The 18,112-nt window shown below is 45.1% G+C and overlaps 3 protein-coding genes across 16 annotated transcripts in view; 1 reads left to right on the top strand and 2 right to left on the bottom strand.

Moving 5' to 3' along the window:
- Positions 1–11,066, bottom strand: part of GTF2E2 (general transcription factor IIE subunit 2) — a 28,235-nt gene extending 17,169 nt beyond the window's left edge. Inside the window, exons 1-2 of one of the 3 annotated variants that reach the window (XM_042797159.1) lie at positions 11,001–11,066; positions 10,326–10,492 (exon numbers count right to left, since the gene is read on the bottom strand). In XM_042797159.1, the coding sequence (XP_042653093.1) occupies positions 10,326–10,488 (163 nt within the window). In that variant the 5' untranslated portion in view covers positions 10,489–10,492; positions 11,001–11,066. The other 2 variants (XM_032992213.2, XM_032992204.2) reach the window with 2 other exon arrangements.
- Positions 670–8,161, top strand: SMIM18 (small integral membrane protein 18). 3 transcript variants are annotated; one of them, XM_032992246.2, is made up of 2 exons: positions 670–815; positions 5,280–8,161. In XM_032992246.2, the coding sequence occupies exon 2, from the start codon at positions 5,325–5,327 to the stop codon at positions 5,616–5,618; it is 294 nt and encodes a 97-aa protein (XP_032848137.1). In that variant the 5' UTR covers positions 670–815; positions 5,280–5,324; the 3' UTR covers positions 5,619–8,161. The 3 variants fall into 3 exon arrangements, with proteins under 3 accessions (XP_032848137.1, XP_032848127.1, XP_032848118.1); XM_032992236.2 differs by having other exon boundaries at positions 670–1,005; XM_032992227.2 differs by having other exon boundaries at positions 674–1,001.
- An 81-nt stretch (positions 11,067–11,147) lies between the features above and the next one.
- Positions 11,148–18,112, bottom strand: part of WRN (WRN RecQ like helicase) — a 47,390-nt gene continuing 40,425 nt past the window's right edge. For 9 of the 10 annotated variants that reach the window (XM_042797158.1, XM_042797157.1, XM_032992263.2 and 6 more), the window contains 5 exons: positions 17,504–17,666; positions 16,248–16,462; positions 14,721–14,792; positions 14,017–14,184; positions 11,148–11,459 (listed from right to left, as the gene is read on the bottom strand). In XM_042797158.1, the coding sequence (XP_042653092.1) occupies positions 11,337–11,459; positions 14,017–14,184; positions 14,721–14,792; positions 16,248–16,462; positions 17,504–17,666 (741 nt within the window). In that variant the 3' untranslated portion in view covers positions 11,148–11,336. The remainder of the gene's footprint in view (positions 11,460–14,016; positions 14,185–14,720; positions 14,793–16,247; positions 16,463–17,503; positions 17,667–18,112) is intronic. The other variant, XM_032992271.2, reaches the window with a different exon arrangement.

Here is an 18,112-nt window from a genome sequence, read left to right as displayed (position 1 = left end):
CCACTGCATCTCAACCTACTTCTAAGCTGATCTGTAAGTCACTATAAAAAGCAACTACAAGGTGGGAATTTTGGAGGTAGTCAAATTTCTAACAAATCCACTTTGGATAATTATTGGGAAGACTTAATGGAAACTGGTGCTAGGGTAGTAAAAAACATAATGCCGAAGGAACAAATGTAAAATTTAAAACTTGGCAACTGGTAATTGTGAAGCTATTACATGACATCGTATTAGAGGCTTTACATAACACAACAATTCTAAAATTAACGTAGAAGAATCATAATTCCAGCTACAGGAGAACATTTTATTCTAGTTACTAAATTAAGATGGAAAAAGGGAGAAAAAACAAAAGCCAGCTCCCCCTGAAAATACAGCCTATAGGGATTTTCCCCTACAGGGTCTCATTTTATCATTAAAAAGCAGGACATTTTACAAATGAAAAAAAGTCATACGTGTAATGAGAGGTCTAAAGCGACTAAAATAAATTCAGAGGTACAACAAACAGTTAAGACGACTTATCATGCATTTGTTCTGTCGACTGAATCAAGAAGATTATCTTGCTTAATCTGCCTGGCTGCAGCCAGCTACAATTCATGACAAGTAAATCTAACCACATGGCAAAGATGGAAATCTGCAGATATTAACATTTCAAACGTCATGGTTTGACCAGCTGCTTTCCAGCGCAAAGCAAAGCAGAAAGCAGGGTCGCGACCACCCGCGCGCTCCCAGCGCACTTCTCCGCTAACAAGCTCATCGTGCACAAAGAGCATCCCCAAAAATGAGAGCAGGAAGGCATCTGTTTCTTCTTCAAGACAGTAAGAGTCAAATTTATGAATGATTTACGCCTGGGGTTGAGGGCTTGATGCAAATGAGCATAAAGGAAGTTGTCAGCAGCACCATGCTCTGGCCAATGGTAGGAAAGCTCCATCTTAGCTGTGCCATAGGCTGCGTTAAAAAAAGGGACCAGAACAGCGCTCTTTCAGCATCCTTTCAGACAAGAGGTAGGTGTGTATCGTTTTATAACATTGTCTTAGGTTTATCTTGATTACTGAAAGAAAATATGCCTGTAACCTATAAGCCTGTAAAAAGCTTCTTAGAATCAGAATGATTTTTCTCTAGGTGTAGCAGGTTTTTATTCCGCTGAACGCAGAGGAGGTTGTCTTGCACTATCAGACAAGCACTTTCACCATCTGTGCACTAATGGAAAATTGATGACCACTCCATCTTACCAAAATGCTAATACACCAAGCCAAGATTCCGTAAACAAAATGGATTTCATGCTTACTGGGGAGGTAGCTTGTTTCCTGCAGCCTCATGTTCCTTGTAACTCGTTCTGTATGTTTTTACAGAAATGACAGTGAGAGGGTTTTCCTTGAAACAAAGACAGCTAAACCTGAAATTTAAGAAATGTAACTCCCAAGTGGGTATTCTGTAAAGCGCATCAATTAAGCTGTCTAAAAGAGACCTCTGTTTGTGGATGTGGTAGAAACTCGTTCTAGAAATTTGGTATGTTAGGGTAGGAAGAAAATCCCGTTGCATTTTATTGCCTTTGTAAATACTGGAGCAGGGATCAATACAATACAAACGGACAGGTTAGAATCCATCTGAGATTTGTAAATGGTGTTACCCCAAGATGTCTATTCAGTGGTTTCTTAAGCAGGACCTCCTCAGTACTGCACTGAAATGATTTTTTGCCAGTCATTTCCCTCTGCTCCGTGAATGTGATTTCAAATAAAGCTGCTCCTCTGCAGTGCTTAAAGATGCCGATGCTTTTAAATTAAAACCTAATACAGATATTACAGAAGCCAATTCATTAAATATTTAACTCACTGCGTTTTGGATACATACAATAGCTGAGCTGCATTCAAATCAGACCGGCTTACAGTATGAATTTAAATTCTGCCATTACAAAATAAGTAAAACTGCATGAAACCAGACCATTTTTGACAGCTTTCAAAGACGCTAACCTTATTGGTGCTGCGTTAATTCTGAAGGCTCGGCAACAGCTACTTCAGTCTTGCGTTTTAATAATTACAGCAGCGAGTAGCTGGTATTTATCTGCCTCGCCTCATTCAAATCTAAGGAGATCATCATCTTCCTCGGGAAGCACAAGCCACCTCCAGCACGGTCATGAAATCCCCCCCTCCCCACGTAAAGCTGAGCTTCCCTGCGCTGTGCAAACGGCCGCGTTAATGGTGGCTGTGGCGTGGGAGGGGGCGGCTGCTGCCCCGCGCCGGCGGCCGAGCGGCAGGGACCCCTGCCCGGGGAGCCAGGCCCTGTGAAGGAGCCCCCCTCGCTCATGGGGACAGGGCGGCGGCGGCGGCGGAGAGCCGTGCCGGCCGAGGGTCCCAGCTGCGCCACGGAAACGTGCCCGGTCTCTCCAGCGGCCCCAGTTCTTGATCGCTTTTAGCGATGACTAAAATACTCAATTTTGCGTCGGCAGAAACAGTTAATTTTTGTGCCTGGTGATTAGAGAGTGAGCAAACTTACGCGTAACAGACTCCCAACAAAAGCCTCCGTCTTGGAAATCTGTTTAAAAAGTTCAAAACAAAACCCCTCTCCTTTTTTTCCCAAGGATATTCTCCTGCCATTTATAACACACATTTAAATACTGCTTGTTTTAATTATGTCTCAAAGGAGACTCCAAATGCTTTAATTTGGCTCCCCCCCCGCCCCCCTTTTTCAAAGAAGTCTTCAGATGTTCCCTTTGAAAACCCTTCTGACTTTTAGCCCCATAAAACAACTCAGCTGAGTTTCCTTCCTAGACTGTGACCAACCCAAGCCACACTCTCAAAGCCAGGACCCAACTCAAATCAGGAGTATTTTTAGCTTGGATTTACTCTGTAAACTTTTGTTTAAGGAAAAAACCAAACAAACAAACCAAAAAACAAACAAACAAAACCAAAACAGTTTAATTAACCCTACCCATCTCAGTCATACTTTGCTTATTCAATTACAAATTTGTGTATTCAGTTACAGATTCAACAGAGGAAACAGTATATTACTGCAATTGCTCCAATAAATGTCTGTATCAAATGCTAATGCCAGGTATCTTCCCAACAACAATGCTGTTCCATTTCAATTTAAATCCATCAAAGACAGAAGGATAAAGAACAAAAGGTATAATATTTGAACAACAAAAATATCTGAACACCACAAATTGCAAGCTGGTTTGGCTGCATCATCCTGGTTTTCACAGTATCCTTTTTTTAATAAGGACACAAAAATAATGACAGGAGTTTAGACTGCTTTAAGTAATCTGTTTTAGTAGACACTGTCGCACTTTGGTTGTGTCACTTCTCATTTATTCAGGCATTTTGTAGTTTTCACTGTCTAAACTGGCTGATTGCAGAATTATTTCTGGGATACGCAAGGATCATTAAAGCATTACCTGTGAGCACAGTTTAATGAACAAAACATCAGCATTACCCCTTCATTCTGTAGTTTTGATTACTGAATGAAATTAAACTAAATGTGGGAAGCCAGGACCATTTTGTAATGAACACAGCTACTTTTTCACCTTTTGCTTTATGTTCAAAGCAAAAAATCTTTCATTGGGGCATGGAAATAAGACTCCTGGTTTCTACAAAGTTACCATCTTGTCTCTCTCTTCCCCTTCCATAATCCCATGTCTTCTGGGGCACCCCAGCAGACAAAAGCATATTTTGTGAGCTGCCCCTTGGCCAGCACACACTCACTGACAGGCTTAGACGTGGGGCACAGGCTGGTCCGTCAGTGCCGATCACCACCGCACTTCACTTAAAAACTCCTTGCTACTTCCTCAAGGGAATATGGAGATCAGACTTGATTTTCTCCCACACCCAGTTTTGAATTGCCTGAAGGATTCCAAGGTTATTACAGAATCCTACAGTACGCTACGACAGATCAACAGAAGTTAGTGTGGCTCCTTGGACATATGTTACTACATTAGACTATATACCAAAAGTATCGTAAGTTCCCTGTTTGGGAGGCAAAGCCAGAGAAAGAAGGAAACCGGGGGAAAAGAGAGACACATAACTGTAAAGATGTTATTGCCAAACACCTCATCTGCCCACTTATCCATAATTCACAAAGAAATTCAGAGACAGACAAAACTGCTTTTTTGTTCTAGATAGATATACTACAGAAATTACCGAGGCACAGCCTACTTTCACACTTTCAAGCAATGGCCTTTCCGAAACAGCGTATCTCGACAGCAACACCATTCGTGCCAAAGGCAGCCAACTCCTTGTTTCGTCTCTCCCCCACACCACAAAGCAGTCTTTTCTTCTGCTGGGTACAGAGAGACAGTATTGGACCAAAGATGACATTCCTTTCCTAGCAGTTAAGCGGAACATGCAGTTTCAAATAAGAAATCAGAACTCCTCAGAAAGGGTTGGGTTTTCCTTGTTATCTATCCTAATGACCACGGCACCACAAACAGGCTGAGATTTCCAAATGCGCTCAGTGCCGCTCTGGCGGCCGAATGAAGCAGTTGGATTTCTTGAGCACAAACTTCTACTCAACAGTGGAAAACCGGGTCAATGAACACGTCAGGAAACCTGGCCTTCTGAAATCAAAAGAGGGTTAACAAGTCTGTGCTAATAGGCAAGTGTAACAGAATGAGTTTTAAGGAACCAGGATGGCTATTTTGTACTAGAAGAACCACCAAAAGTTCAGTTCTGTTCTTTGGAAACATCCTCCAAAATAGTTATGATTTATACATTTTTTTACAGAGTGGCTTCTTTCTTTCTCCCAAATAGGAGAAAAAAAAACACAACAAACAAGCAAACAAACTCTAATGACACTAACATGTAGTAAGTTCTTCTAATCACTCAGGTATGGGAGGGTGGTACACGGGTCTCCTGTTTTTCTAAAAATGCCAAAAGAGTGCTGAGGGCTTTCATAGCATGCAGGTACCAACCTCAAGACTACCGATGGGTGTGTCATTGAAACCACTGTATGCTTGAAAATTATCTTTGTAACCTTCTCGTCTTTGCATAGACTTGAAATAAAGAAGCAAAGCTCTCTCATTCCAGAGTAACTTTCACTACATGATGCATGCACGCATCAGTCATCACTGAAATAAATGTTCCAGACATATCACAAAGTTGTACATTTGGACTCTGATGCTTTTGTGAGCAAATGTGAGTATGCAACAATCCATGTCTGTAGGAGGTGTGAGCACTTAGTCTGAGCTTAAGTTCTTACAGTTTGGGATGACTCAACCCAGGACAGATGAAAATCACAGCATGCTCTTGATCAATAGAGTCCTCAACACCTTTGTTTTTCTGTTTCAGCCCCCATATTCGTGACAGTGAGCACACCAAGACAACTCTTCAAGAATGGCAACCCTCAACACCACGCACTGGAATGAGACTACATCAGTTTCCCAGTATCTGGGCTTCCAAGTACAAAAAATTTACCCTTTCCACGATAACTGGAATACTGCCTGCTTTGTTATTCTGATCATATTCATCTTTACGGTAGTTTCTCTGGTGGTGTTGGCTTTTCTCTATGAACTGCTAGACTGTTGCTGCTGTGTGAAAAATAAAACTGTGAAAGACTTGGAGAATGAACCCAATCCTGTCAGAGCAATGATGAACAGCTTCAGAAAGCATGAAACAGAGGTGGTGTAGCAAGGACTGAGCATCAGCACTTGGAGAACGTTTAACACCTTGAATGAAGCCTCTTGTACCTTACGAATGAGCAAGTCACATGCTTTTTTTTTCTTTTGGACTTAAATATAACAGCAACAGTTATCATTTTATCTCTGGATGTGAACTTGAATAATTGGCAAAGGCTTAGCAGAATGATGATCTGTTGCAATGTTACGGGGAAAGAAAAGATTTTTGCTTTTAAATTTACTTCTGTTGTTTACATTGAGTTACTAGCATAGATCTCTGTCTACCTGAAAGAACAAGTGTTGCCTAACATGCATAAAACTATGTTGCTTAACTGGAGAAAACGTTTATAAAAATGGTCAACAATCTGATCATACATAGTGCAAAGACACAGCAGCGTCCTCCCACTGAGGTCAACCAAATAGAGACAGGAAAGACATACAAGGGGTGAGAAAAAAAGGTACGAGACAGAAGGGTTGAATGGCAAGAGATCCCATGAGGCTGGAGAGGCTTGTGTGAATTCTTGCCTTCGGCAGCTCTTCTTATCACAGGTTTCTCACTTTTTGAAGAGAGGGTGGTGGGAGGAAATGTGAGCCAACACAAAACGTATCTCCTAAAATGGTCTTTCATAACCTCCTGTGGTACAATTTGACTCCTCCTCCAGTTCCAGAAAACTGCTTTCCCCTTACTTCATATTCAACCTGTTTAATAACTTCTGGGTGTCGAGACGTGACTAATGAACTACCTTAAAAATATCTGACTGTTTCCCCAAAAGCATACTGTAGTGGTACTATGGTCTAGAAGAAACAGGGACATTTTTTTGCCCCAAGGCTGCTGCCTCTACGATAATCACAGCACTACAGGGAGTCAGACATGCTGGCTATATCATCCCTACCCTAACTTTCCAGAGCTGAACTGGAACTGACGGAGCTCTTGCCAAGCAACACAAGCAGACAGGTCGCAGACCTCCCACCCTGATGACAGTAATCTCGCCCAGCCTGCACGCAGCTTTCAGGTGTCGACATGCTTCACAAAAGAGGCCACACCAGGATAAGCCTTGCGTTAGTGACAACGGCATGGATGCGCAGAGAGCAGTGACTTCATTTTGCACAAGAGAAACTCAGCTTGCTTCCTCAGCCTGCCGATGCATCCCAGAGAGTTCACACACACACCTTTCTCACAAACTGACTGCGTAAAACTCAGACCTCTAGCTCAACAGATTATTTTTCTTCTGTAGCTGTGTTGTGACTATGGTTTTTAGAACCATAAAAGTTTTGCAGTTACAAATTACAACTGTAGTGACGGCATCCAACAGCGTGGCCATCAGTAATGCTGGGTAAGGCTTTCATAGTCCTTAACCCACAGAGAAGCAGGCCAGTGAAAAACGTCCCAGACCAAAGCTACACATGGGGCAAGATATTTAACTATGTAAAACCCAAATAATATTCCTGTCATTAAGGAAACAAAACCCACCTAATGGCCAAACGGACGAGTAAGCTACAACACTGATCTCGCAGTCTTTCTATATCAGAAATAGCTTTGTGTTATGGCCAGTACGTGTAATTGCCTCTTTCTTTTTAATACGTAAACTCTCTCCTCTATCAGGTCCAGTATGCCTAAGCTCCAAAAGATCTGGACACAATGAAAGACTTGCTAATTTGATTCATGCTCTTCCTGGTTGGTGAGATGGAGTCACAGGATACCCAAGCCACTACTAACCAGCACAGCTAGTCCAACAATTCAGCTGGAGAAACAATCTCCCTTCAATCACAAAATGACACAACTACTGCTGCAACCATTCATCCCGGATACACTTGTTATGGTGAAGTTTTGCCAGTAGCAGTCCCATGTGAAGATGCTTCTGGCTGAAAATCAAACTATAAGCACAATTAATGGAAGCTGACACCCCAGGTACAAAACAACTTAGGATTCACACCGAGACGTAAGGTGAACATAGTGTTAGTGATGGCAATGCTTTCCACTGTCAGGGCCACTGGGTAGATGCCTCACTACCTTCTGCTGTATTTGACAGCGTTAGTCCTGAAAGACCAGTGTCCTGCCCCAGAAAGGCAAGAATAGCCGCCGTGACTCACTGAATTAACTAACATGCCTCTTGCCCGAAAGCAAACACTCCAAATGGCCGTAGGACTGCTGGCCACTTGCAGTGTTCCTACAAAAAGCTCATCATGGCTGCACACAAGAAGGCAGTGTGCAGGAAGTAACACGGCTAGCCTCCACCTTGCTGGCTTCATGTCCTTATGCCTTCCTGAGAAGCACACGCAACGAAAAATCTTGGGATTTCCTCCAGCTACTTATTTCATAGATCTAGAAAGGGGGCTGGGTGTCTGCACAAGGAACAGAAGACACAGATCTCCCCTTGGACAACCCTAGGGCCTCAGCACGACTCCTTCCCACATGTAGACTAAGTCGTGAAACAGCTCCTGGAGATTCAGCTCTTGATTACTGTTGGCTAAGACCATCAGGACTAAGCTCTTCAGATAAAGACTAAGACCTTAGCCACAACTTACTATTAACTAATAAAAAGAAATAAACAGATATGATCTCTTCCATTTATTTTCCAGCTACTATTCTGAACTGAGTAAACAAAGCAGTTTTGAATATTTTCAAATAACTTGTTTGAATAACGATTTCAAATAACTATAGTAATAACAATTCTCACTGAAAAGCTTACAACAAATCTTCACACACAGGCCAGATTTAGCTATGCAGTCATGTGAAGATTAGCATGATCTCAATGGCTTTCCTCACCAGAAAAAGGGCAGGTTCTCTGATCCATAAAATCACAGAAAGAGGGAGAACATGCAGGTGCTATGCACCCAGGGACTATCAAAGCCAACACGTAATCACCGTGACATCATTCATTGTCTTTGTGGTTGCTACATGACAAAACTAGGACTGATCATCTTAATTTTTATTTCTTTGAGGGGGTGGGACAGGGATTCTTCAAGAATAGGCTTTTACTCCACCTCTGACACCATGTATATCCTGACAAACACCTAAAAATCTGGTGATTCAAATAAAACGTGGGTTTGGGGGCAAAGGACTTTGGCTCTGAAGCATCACAGGGCAACCTGTGCTGCTTGTGGCTGCTTAACCCATTCAGTCGCTTGCTAGCCCAAACCTGTGTTCTGAGCCAACTCCTAAGAACAAGAGAGAGAAAGTTTCTCTGCTGGCTCTCCATTATTTTATTTCCACCCTTATTGGTTCTGCAGTAGTTAGTAGATACTCTCCAGGAGGGAAATGAAAAGAGGCTGAACTCATTGTGCATAAAAATGTTATAGAAACCCCAAAACCTTTCTGATACTGCCTGGAATGAAGCCAGCAGCGTAAAAGATAAAGACAATTTCCTTACAGCCAGACATTTCTATTTGTGCAAGCTAATCGTTTGACAGCTACAAAAACACTTGAAGAAACCCAGAGCCCACAAAACCACAGAAAATAAATGACACTTTCTTTATCTGCTCTGCCACTTGGCCACACATCTACTCAAATCCTCCAGATCAGACTCGCATTTGAACTGTCCGCCTTCCTCCTGCCTCTCCATCTCTCCTTCCCAGCAAACCTCCCTCACTCAGCATATGCAGTTTAAGATATTCCACATAGAATTGTATTTCATTTGGAGAGGAGAGTGTGGCAAAGGGACCGATGGAAACCTGGCCTCCCTTGGTTTATTTTAAAATGCCTGGCTGATAACTTTATTTGGTACCATGAGAAGCTGGAGATACATACACAAACTCCCAACTCTTCCCCTCGGGTGCTCCACTTCTCCCATCATCCTTGCCATTTTTCTCTGTTGTTTTTAACTCCATTGTTTCTTTTGGATGTTGGAAGAGCTCCACACATGGTATTCAAAATATAATCATGAAAGGAGTTTCCACAACAGGGTATTTTGTGTTTTAGCAACTCCTGACATCTGATTTGACCTCTGGACTGCATCTGAGAACTGTCGGTGCTTTCAAAAAACTGAAAAGGCCCCCCAAGTTAGGCGCCTCGCACAATGAAAACAAACGCAGAGCATGCCATGCCACTGCGTGCCCACAAATCCTCTGCACTTTTCATTTGCTCCCACTATTTTGGTGCTGCTTTATTAACTGCTTATTTTAACTGCTTTTTACCAGCACCACCATCCCAGGGAAACAATGAAACTCCTGACCAGAGCAGACAGAAACCTACAGAAGCCCTGGTGTTCATGAACAAAGATTAGCTCAGAGGTAAAGCAAGAATGACTGCTAATCACAACACACTAACGAGACACGATGGAAGCTGCAAGATCCATCTCATGGACAGAATAGCCTATGGCTTACAGTTAACAAAATTAAGCTTTAGTCTCTCTTGCCAGAAAGACAGAGGAGAGGAAAAAAGTGAGACCACTGTGTCTGCTTGTTCTGTGGGTCCAGCAAGCACTGAAATCCACAAATCAAAGCTCAGCTTCATAATAAATCATATTTTGGCAGTAGGGATTCCCCCGACTGTGTAACAGCAAACAAGTCACAGGATGAGGCCTGACCTGTATATGTGGTAGCAAAAGTTTTCTCCCATTACGCAAGTGAATTTCTTAACAAAAAATTACTATTTCAGAGAACGAATGACAAGAGCCCCTAGCAAAATTCACAGGTAGACTGATCCATGCTAATAAACCACAGCTTTGAGGCAGCCAGCTGAAAATACCAAAGAGCTGCTGGACAGGAGACCTTCACCAACCTGTGTTTTGTTTTGAGCTTGACGAGCCACCTTGTTCTACCTTTGCTTTCTTCTTTTTGGAAGACGAGGAGTCAGAAGATGGCGCTGGACGTTTTTCTACTGCTGGTGTGGAGAGAGCACGCTTTTTGAATAGCTCTCGCTCTCTCAATAAGCTCGGATCCATAATTCTGTGAGAAGGGAAAAGGCCAGAAGGGGATATTAGAGTCAGTAAGATATCTATGAACAGAGATGCCTGTTTATGGGATTGTTTACTTGTATCCTTCTCTTCCTGCGCACGGACTTTTAGGGAACTGACCTGGCTGGGGATTTAACGCAACGCGAAGCCCCAGGGGGAGGCTGGAGGCAGAGAAGGCGATTTCTGAACCAGCCCTCAAACCCGCCTCCCGGAGGGCAAGGCCGGGGGGGGCCTCAGCGCCCGCCCCGGCGGCACCCGCCGCTCACCAGGAACTTTAAAGCCACCGGCGCGGAGGGGAACTTCGGCGGCAAGGAGGCCGCCCCCCACCCTCCTTCACCCCTCCGCCTCCGCCCCGGGAGAGCGGGACAGGGCGAAGCGCGGGCAGGGCCCCGGGGCAGCCGCCCCTCCGCACCACGGCCCGAGAGCTGCCCTGCTCCCTCCCCGGCGCCCGCCGCGCACCGGGCGGGCCGGACTCGCCCCCCCCCCCCGCCGCCGCTCACCGGAGCGCGAGGCGCAGGCCGATTTCCGCCGCTCGCCGCCTATTGGTTCATGCCGCCTTCCCGGCAGCACCCGCGCCCCGGAAGTGGGCCCGCCGTTGCCATGGCGACGCGGCGGCCAGTTGCTGTTAAAGGGCGGCGAGAGGTTTATTTTTTTTATTATTATTATTTTAATAAGAACAAATATCATACAACGAGAAGCACGAAGGTGGTGCCAGCGCCCAGGCGCTCTGGCCGCAGAGAAGGAAGAGGAAGGAGACAGGTGAAATAGGGCTCTGTACAGAAGCATGGTCGAAAGGGGAGGAAGGTAAGAAAAAAAACGTATTTTAATTTCGCTATTCAACTAAAAATCCCTTTTCTGGTCTCTGCTTTGGCTTTCTTCATCTGGGTTACAGGTAGGACTGGTTCCACTGCTGTTCCAAACCATGCTGGCACCTTCCTCTTACCAGGGGGATGCGAGCTCTGGAAAAACAAAAACAAACATATGGGGAAAAAAAAAAAAAGCAAATATTTATAGGCTAATTTACACAGCTCTACTCCCCAAAACCATGCTCATCAAGAGACATGGACTGTCTACATTATTAGTGGAAGGTTTTGTCTCCCTGAACTGCAACACCTTGTTCAAGTAATTGAAGGACTACGAACCAAGCGAGAGCCGTGGGAGGAACTAAGCCTGGGAAACATTTGACCTGAAACAACAAAGCATGCTGACAAACCTCTAAGTGTTACACTGACTTTCAGGAGTCACCTTTAAAAACAAAACAAAATGAAAAAGCACTGCAGCTCCTCCATGTGACCTAGGAAAGAATACAGCCCCAAGCAGGGAAGGGGGGGATGTCCCAAACTGGTAACACAGCAGCAGTCCCTGCAACCTCCCATTGTTACTACTTGAGAAAAAGGGACTGAAACCCACAAACAGAGCAGCGAGGGCCTGTCCCCAACCAGGCAAAGCACTTTTTCTTGCCTCCATCTCCGCCCATGGGTTATGAGCTCCGCAGGGTTTTGTCTTCCAGGGAGAGTATGAACACCCAATGCTCTCCATAACTGCTGGGTGCATCTCTTGCACTGTGGGGGAAAGATGCTATGGCAACACAAAGCCATTGACTGCTGTAAGAGCTTACACCTAAGAGATAACAGCTAGTGGGATTGAGCACACCCTCAGCAAGTTCACCCACAACACTGAGCTGTGTGGTGCAGTGACAGGTGGGAGGGCAGGGATGCCATCCAGAGGGACCTGGGCAGGCTGGAGAGCAGGGCCTGGGCAAACCTCATGGAGTTCAACAAGGCCAAGGGCGAGGTCCTGCCCGTGGGTCGGGGCAATCCCCAGCACAGACCCAGGCTGGGCCCTCGAGGAATGGCTGGAGAGCAGCCCCGAGGAGAGGGACTGGGGGGGTTGGGGGGGGGAAAACTGCCCGTGAGGCAGCCCCGTGCGCTGGCAGCCCAGAACCCACCCGTGCCCTGGGCTGCAGCCAGAGCAGGGGGGGCAGCAGGGCCAGGGAGGGGATTCTCCCTCTGCTCCGCTCTGGGGAGCCCCCCCTGCAGTGCTGGGGCCAGCTCGGGGGCCCCCAACAGCAGAAGGACCCGGAGCTGCTCGAGCGGGGCCAGAGGAGGCCACGGAGATGCTGGGGGGGCTGGAGCAGCTCCCCTGGGGGGCCGGGCTGAGAGAGTTGGGGGGGTTCAGCCTGGAGAAGAGAAGGGTCCGGGGGGACCTTCGAGCGGCCTCCCAGGGCTTAAAGGGAGGGGCAGGAGAGGTGGGGAGGGACTCTGGATCAGGGGGTGGCGGAGTAGGATTAGGGGTGACGGGTTTAAACTGTCAGAGGGCAGATTTAGGTGAGATCTAAGGCAGAAATCCTTCCCTGTGCGGGGGGTGAGGCGCTGGCCCAGGGTGCCCAGAGCAGCTGTGGCTGCCCCCTCCCTGGAAGGGTTCAAGGCCAGGTTGGACGGGGCTGGGAGCCCCCTGGGCTGGGGGAAGGGGGCCCTGCCCGGGGCAGGGGGGGGCACTGGGGGGGCTTTAAGGACTCTGCCAACCCAAACCAGTCTGTGATTCTTTTCTATGGTAAATGCATTTCTGCTCATCCTTTAGCCACCAGTTTTTAAATAATGAAAAACCAATCTCTGTTGAGATATTAATATCAAGATTATCAAGACTGCTGGTAAGCTGCCTACAGGAAACATGTCAGGAGGACTGATGTACAGCCAGGAGAGAGGTTGCTCCTAGTGCTTGCATCAAGAGGTATATGCACAACACCAGGGCTCCCAGACCAAGCTTGGGTGAAGCAGGAAGGGTTCAGAGACCATTACACTGATCATGCTTTGTTCCTGTGACACAAGAAAGGGGCTTTATTTGGAACTGATGTTCTAGAGTTGCCTAAAGCTATCACCAGCAATCAAAAAGATGTTATAATGTGTTCACTGTTTCAAATAAGATAGCTGCCGTGCTGTTTAGGAGTCGTACCTACCCCACAGAGATCAGACCATGAATAATGATTTGTCTACATCATGTTTTGCACTCACATCAATATCCAGCTTCAGACTGAAGTAAGCTATACAGCAAGTGCTGGTCAGAGCCACACAAGCTCCCTTTAGAAAAAAAACACTATACATACGCTCACACAACTTGTGTTTATATATACACCAGTGCAAAAATCCTTGACGTGATCAGCATGAAATCTCACACCACCCTATACCTGAAAGAGGAAAGGGAGCCAAATGTCCTCTTAAAATGCTGCAAGCATCTGCCACTAGATGGCTGACAAGATTTACTGGGGAAAAAAAAAAAAAAACACTGTAGCAGGCCAATGCTGTGGGGAGGTATATTCAGGCATAGCAAAGGCAGTAAATGCAGCATGCTGTCACTATATGAAGGATATTAGCAGGAGAATTTGACTGGCAATCCAGGCCAAAGTTTTAGGCACAATAGAGAACTCAGAGAGAAGCTAGGATTTCAGTTCATTAAAGATCAACACCCAAATCATGAGGTCTGAGGCTCTGCTCCTGGCAGAGCTACAGGCAGTCTCACCTTCAGCTGAGAGTCAGCAAACAGTTCCTCCTCGTCAGGATTGAGGGCAGGCTGATTCCAGGAGGCCAAGGTGGCAGGCTTCAGGCGGCCGGCGGCTGCTCTGCTGCTACCTTGCTGCCTGTCATCCACCCTCTGCACGGCCTTCCCATGTGACAGTAAGGAAGCTGGCTGTTAGATTTATCACAGCATTCAAGTTTAAGTCCACACAAACCAAATACTATGCAACGGCTGCATTTTGGAGGTGTTTTTTTTTTTTTTTGGAAGTTAACAAGTCTGTAATTATCAGACTTCCAACACTGCTGCTTAATGAGATCACTAGCTATTTCTTATCCATTTTATCACAATAAAATTAGAGCAAGTAAAGTCCATCCATTTCAAACACAAGGGAAGTAGAACTTTTACTTGGTCATTTTTTTTCTAGTGGAGAATAGTTACTCCATCCCTGCGGCTTTGAGAACTTTAAATACTTCCTTCCAACTCAAGTGCTGTGTTTTCAAATGTGTTTTCACAGCAAAGGTGTCAGTTAAAAACGGCATAGTGGGCACAGGGGTATTAACTCCTAATTCCTATACAATGCCTGCTGGTTATAGGTTGAAATAGCCAAGCTGAGATCTTCTGGATCAACTACCCATCTGTGTGTTACTGAGAGCATCGCTAATGTCAAGTCTTCTACATGCTTTATTACAGTAAGAACATCTGTTTACCAAAGCTGAAGGCAGCACCTGCAGATGGGTTTTCTCTGCTCCTTCCTTCAATGTTGGATTGATCAAATTACCCTGTAAAAGCAGCAGTAATGCAAGGTTGTTAAAATCCAAGAACATTCATTAGCAGATTTAAAAGCTGTTTGCTACAGGGAATTATTAGAACCAGGATATGTTCTGAAGGAGAAGTAAATAAAGACTCTCTGGATTAGCTTTTGGATTTTCAGTCTACTCATTTACATAATATTAATTTGATTTCTAATAGCATGTCATTCCTGTTATTAGCTCCAGCAGCTAATAGTAGCAGGAAAAAAAAAAGTGTAATTAGAGCTCACACAATTGGACTGCCAGGAGGTCAACTTCAGGAAAGAGAAGGCTCAGACACAGATATTGTAGAAACAGAACAGCACTCAGGGATGCAAGAAAATTGTTTTGGCAAAATGGCAAGGCTTGAAAAATTGTTTGAGCCAGAGTTCAAGAGATCAACCCCAAACCCTGTAAGGAACAGAGATGAAATCCTAGCGCAGCCAGCAGAAGGATTTAGAGTTTGGAATTTCTTTATCATTACGACCAGGATCCACTCAGTGCAGGGTCGCCTTTTGTACAAAATGCTGAACTGGGTCTTGGGAGGCATCGAGAGGCCAGCCAAGGGCTCAGAAGACTAGCCTGGCCTTTCTCAAACAGCAACAAAGAGCTCCTTATTTCCTGAGACTTCTCCCCAGTGAGTCAGACTTACAGCATGACACTTTTGTTATCGTGGCTACACCCAGCAGTTTCATCAATAGAGGAACCCATGAAGACAGACGTTTCTGGCAGGCATTGCCTCTGGCTTTTTCACACACTGAACTTTTCTGCTATCTTAGAGCTTCCTGCACAGTAATAGAATCACTTTTCCCACATCAGGTTGGTGATGAGGTACCAATGCACAAAAGCAAGGCAAGGGCAGAACATGGAGTTTGTAGCTATGAAAGATCCAGCTCCCAAAGGTTTTCATACTGGGAAGAACTTAGAATTTCAGTTTTTCCTCTGCTGTCGCAGCTACTGTAAATCCATGGCTTTACAGGGGGCGTTTTGCATCCACATCCCGAAGGGCTGGACAACAGGAGGAAGCATTCATCCCTCCTCTGAGGCCACTATTAAGGTGCAGTTGTGATGGTCTACAGTGATGGACCATCATCTGCCTGATCTTCCGGGGCTGCACGTCCAGGACTTCCTATGGTAGAGATGAGCTGACAGTCCCACATGGGAACAGATCAACTTGGGTGACGTGTTTAACATGTCACGGCTAGGCTGCACAGGGGCAGCCCACCCTCTTCCTAGGTCAATACTTTGCAGGGGGAACCCTCTGGTTCTGCCCTGAGCATCGTTCTCAGAGGTAGGCAGTCCTACTCAAAGATGAGGGAGAGGGGGACTGTGAAGATGAGACACTAAGCACTACTGGCAACAGCAACAACTTAAAAGGGCTTTTAGTCTGCACCTAGAAAGAGGAAGCATTTTCACAAAACCAGTTTTGTATGTCCTTTTACTAACCTTTGTTTTACTCCACAAGGCATCTTGCTTGTTTGCTTGATCTGCATCTGGTTTTTCCTGCTGCCCATCTGACCATAGCAACCTCCTTTTGACACCCGAGCCATCCCGAGACTTATTTCTATCCTCTTTCTCCAATAACGCAATAGTCATCCTGATGAGATACAGCTCAATATTTGCAGGAACAAGTTTTCTAATTGCTTGTATGTTAGTGGTGTCTTGGAAAAAATATAAATACAATATTAGGTTTTTTAATCCTCTTGCCCCTTATTCAGTTTTTTTTTAAAACACATCACTTGATCTATCCTATGCTTTAATGAGGGACAAGGCATGGAAAAGACAACGTATGGGTTTGACTCGTAAGAAAACAGATCATGAGCTCATGCGATAAATCCCCACCTCATTTGTACTCACAAACTTTACATCCTTAAATTTAGTCTAAAGCATCAGGATCACCTGCCTCTAACTTGCATGTCCATCAACTATTTTTTCTTGGCCAGAAGGCTATATTAGGTCAGGCTGAAAAGTCTCTGCTTTCATAAATGTAGTGCCATACCAGTTCTCCATTCTAGTGTGGCACTGAGTATAAGAAAGTGATCTGAGAGTCTGCTTGAGCCAGTAACTGCTGCTGAAATGACACGTTAATCCACAACAGGAGAAGAAAAATGAAGCTAGAAAGTCAGCAAACTCTGACAACCTAAGAAATTAAACTAACAGGGCAAGACTGAACTTTAGGTCACACAGTCTCAGAATCACAAGTCAGTGTATTGTTGTCTTCAGCTTCTGTATATTGTTGTCTTCAGCTTCTGAACTACCCCATGACACCAGATGACTGCGTTAAGAGGAAGTGCTTTTCCTGCACTTCTCTGCCTCCTCATCAGAGGATAAGTTGCACAGGGGAAATTCTACAGCTCTTACTCAGCATATTGTCTGTAGATACCAGTACTTACAGGAAGACTTTGTCAGGCTGATGTTTTTTTCAAAAAGCACTTGAGTAAATACAGATTTAAGAATGACGTCTGAATCTTTTCAACAGCCATACAATTCTGTGAAAGGATTTGTAACGGCTATGCTCTTTTGCTCTATAATGAATCACAATTGCCTTATTTTACAACATAACCTTGAAAGGAAAACAACAGCCATGAGCCTTCCAGAAATGATGGGTTCTACCTAAAGAAGCAGCTGAGCTGTAAGCTTTTCATTCCCTTAACTGCATGCCACTGTCATGAGAAGCTTCAGATAAGGGCAGCGATGCTCACCCGAGTCAGTGGGAAGATTACGTATAACATCAGAAATGATCTGTTGAACTTCAGGAGTCAAACCTGCTCGCTCCAGGTTGACAGGGTATCCAGCTTTCATGGCCTGGTACAGGTGAGCACCAACCTCAGGAAGAGGCAGAGATCTGGTCTCACTTATAGTCCTCTGGGGAAACAAAAGCCGAAGGAATTAAGATGGCAGAAGTGTCTGAAATACAAGTGCAATATCAAAACTTGTCACCTCCCATTCCCAAAAAGCAATTGGGGGATATTGGCACATAGCAGTGCCAAGCAGCTCCCTAGAACGCTTTGTTACTCTACAAGCTGGAAAGTGAGGTAACTTTTAAAAGAGCCCTTGTCTCTTGAGGCTACTACTATTCAGCTCAAGTGCAACACCTCACCTTGAACTTACTTCAGAAGAGAGGTTCTGCACAGGTCACCTTGAAGCCCCACCACAGCCTCCTTATAAATTCACATCCCTTGTGTCACAACACTACCACCCCCTTTCTACCACATAGCAGCTGAATCCCAGTAATTCCTACCACAAAAGCAAACTGAGGCAAGAGCATCAGTAAATCAGAGTAGCAACTCAGCTCTGACTTTGTGAGATTT

Source organism: Tyto alba, unplaced genomic scaffold (genome assembly GCF_018691265.1).
Source record: "Tyto alba isolate M040663 unplaced genomic scaffold, T.alba_DEE_v4.0 Super-Scaffold_23, whole genome shotgun sequence".
Taxonomy (NCBI): domain Eukaryota; kingdom Metazoa; phylum Chordata; class Aves; order Strigiformes; family Tytonidae; genus Tyto; species Tyto alba.
The sequence above is the reverse complement of the archived record's forward strand: the minus strand, read 5'-3'. Positions and strand labels throughout refer to the sequence as shown.

Excerpts from the sequence above, each read along its gene's own strand:
- SMIM18 (XM_032992246.2), top strand. The coding sequence starts at position 5,325 with ATGGCAACCCTCAACACCACGCACTGGAATGAGACTACATCAGTTTCC.